The sequence below is a fragment of the Poecilia reticulata genome, linkage group LG19 (assembly GCF_000633615.1).
Source record: "Poecilia reticulata strain Guanapo linkage group LG19, Guppy_female_1.0+MT, whole genome shotgun sequence".
Classification (NCBI taxonomy): Eukaryota; Metazoa; Chordata; class Actinopteri; order Cyprinodontiformes; family Poeciliidae; genus Poecilia; species Poecilia reticulata.
In genome coordinates this window covers 16411970-16414324 of record NC_024349.1, presented here as the reverse complement: position 1 = coordinate 16414324, position 2355 = coordinate 16411970, and the positions used below count along the sequence as shown (strand labels likewise).

The window sequence follows — 2355 nt, the reverse complement described above, 5'->3', positions numbered from 1 at the left end:
CATCTCACAACAAATTTACAAAACATAATCTATAATCCTGACTTTTTTTCTCTCTCTAATTATTTCAGATTAAAGGCCATAGCCACATGAAGAAGAAGAACACCAAGCTGCACTTGTATTTCAAGAGATTATCCAATGAAATCCTGGCAAAAATGGTCAGTTTACATTCTCTATCTGCTGCTATGCATGTACTGTTTCAAAACTGCATAATGTAATAATAATGATAATACTGTTGTGTCTTCAGGGCCACAGTGCTGACGCCTGGGAGCTGATCAGGAGGGAAGTCAAAGTCTGTCTAATCAAAGCTGACCACCTGGTTTCCTCTCTGCTCCCTACGCCCTCCTCCAACTAAAATTTGAACATACGTTACATATTTATCTATTTATCGTCTCAATGGTTTCTACACTGTATTTCTCGCTCTTCATACCATAAATGTTTGTTTTTTTGCTATGTGATTTCCCATGTTTTATTGATATTAAAGGAATTTTGTTGATCATTCTGCTATTATTATCATTTTTGCAATTACATGTACTTATTTTCATCCATCAACTAAGCACTGTAAACCAAGTGAATATATTCCTAGTCTATATATTCATCTCTTATGAATTTTAAAATGAATAAACTATAAATAATAAAAATATTACAGAAAAGGAAAAAAAAATTCTTATTACTTTGCTATAAAGGACCTTTGTGATTACTTCTATCAGAACATTTATCAGGCACAGTTGTTACCAGATGTTTACATACACTGAATCAGAAGACACACATAAAATTTTTTTCTTCTCACGGTGTGAAGTTTAATCAGACCAAATCTTTTATTTTTGTTTAGTCAGTGAGAATTCTCCAAATTATTTTTATTTGCTAAATATTTCAGTAATGAAAGATAATATGTCTTCTAAATCAGACGTTTACATACGGAATGAATGAATAAAATCCCAGAGGATGATTTCATGTCTTTGAAGTCACATCTGTGGATATTTTTTAGCGCCACACCGACATGGGCTGAAAGGCCAGAGAGGGCCTGGGGGGGAGGGGGGGGGAAGACATTACTCCGAAAGAAACACAAAAAGCCAGATTACAGTTTGCAAATTCATACTTTTATTTTTGGAGACATGTGCTGTGGTGTGATGAAACTAAACCGGAACTGTTTGRGCATAATGGCCATCATTACTAGGAGGAAAAAGTGGGACAATTGGAATCTGAGGACCACCTGGGATCACCATTCCAATTGTGAAATATGGGAGTGGCAGCATCGTTTCGACATCACAAAGCTCTGATCTCAAGAAAAAGTTGGGAATATCTGAGAAGACGTGTGCGAGTGAAGTGTCCTAAACACCTGACTAATCAACCAGTTCTGTCAGGAGGAATGGGCCAGAACTCCAGCAAACTACAGTTAGAACCTTATACAAAGAAACCCAAAAGTTGGAACCAAGTCAAAAGACAAATATCTTTAAAAGTGTGTCAGGGACACAGGTTTCAAGGAAGGTGGCCCGTAGATAGCATCTGCAAATATTTTGAGTTTTTTCATGGTATGTTTTATTTAATGACAATAATGAGAATGGCCCCGGCATTTTTTTTCATCATTGTGGCTCACCGTGAGTATTTATATAAAAATTCAAATAAAGCACACAAATGTACAATGAAGAGAGCAGCATGATAAAAACTGTATGCTTCTTCACTAGAGATTTTCATCTTAAGAGAGATGGCCATGACATCAAAAATTTAGAGTTCTTGTGTTTTTTTTCGACTTTCAAAATGCTATTTTAATTTTAAAATGCTTACTAAGCTGTTGTCATGTGAAATGGCACCATTTTGGACCAAGTATTAAAGGTTTCAGGAGATTATTAGACAATCGCTCGTGTTGTGTCATTGTCTTTACAGCAATCCCTCATATCGAGCATGCATGTAGTGAGAGTAGAGAGGAAAACATCCCCTTTAAGAGGGAGAAACTCTCAGCAGAACCTAGCTCTGAAAAAGCTAAAGAACGAGCTGAAAATCAACCAACAAATAAAAACAAAGTGCCTCATATTTTATGATATCATAGCCCATCTAATAAGAGCATGGCATATTTCATGTCCTATATAAATTATCGTGAGGTATAATTTCCCTATTACTTCACATCATGAACTGCTGGTATACTTAAAATACATTTAAGTTTTCTGGTGCGAAATAAACAATGATGAAACAAAAAGTTGAAATGCTTTTGAAAGGAATTGGATATTCCACAGACTTTTTGATGYAAATAATTTACAAAGTTACCTGTATAACAGTAATGCAGATATAAACACATTCATTTGAGTAGAAGACATGATTTATTTTTTAATAATCTGTTTGTACAAAAATTATCATTATTTA

The 2355-nt window shown here is 34.7% G+C and overlaps 1 protein-coding gene across 1 annotated transcript in view; it reads left to right on the top strand.

The window, feature by feature from the left end:
- The first annotated feature begins 1899 nt into the window (after nucleotides 1-1899).
- Nucleotides 1900-2355, top strand: part of LOC108167263 (interferon a3-like) — a 19614-nt gene continuing 19158 nt past the window's right edge. The window contains exon 1 of the mRNA XM_017310704.1: nucleotides 1900-1914. Within this exon, the coding sequence (XP_017166193.1) occupies nucleotides 1900-1914 (15 nt within the window). The remainder of the gene's footprint in view (nucleotides 1915-2355) is intronic.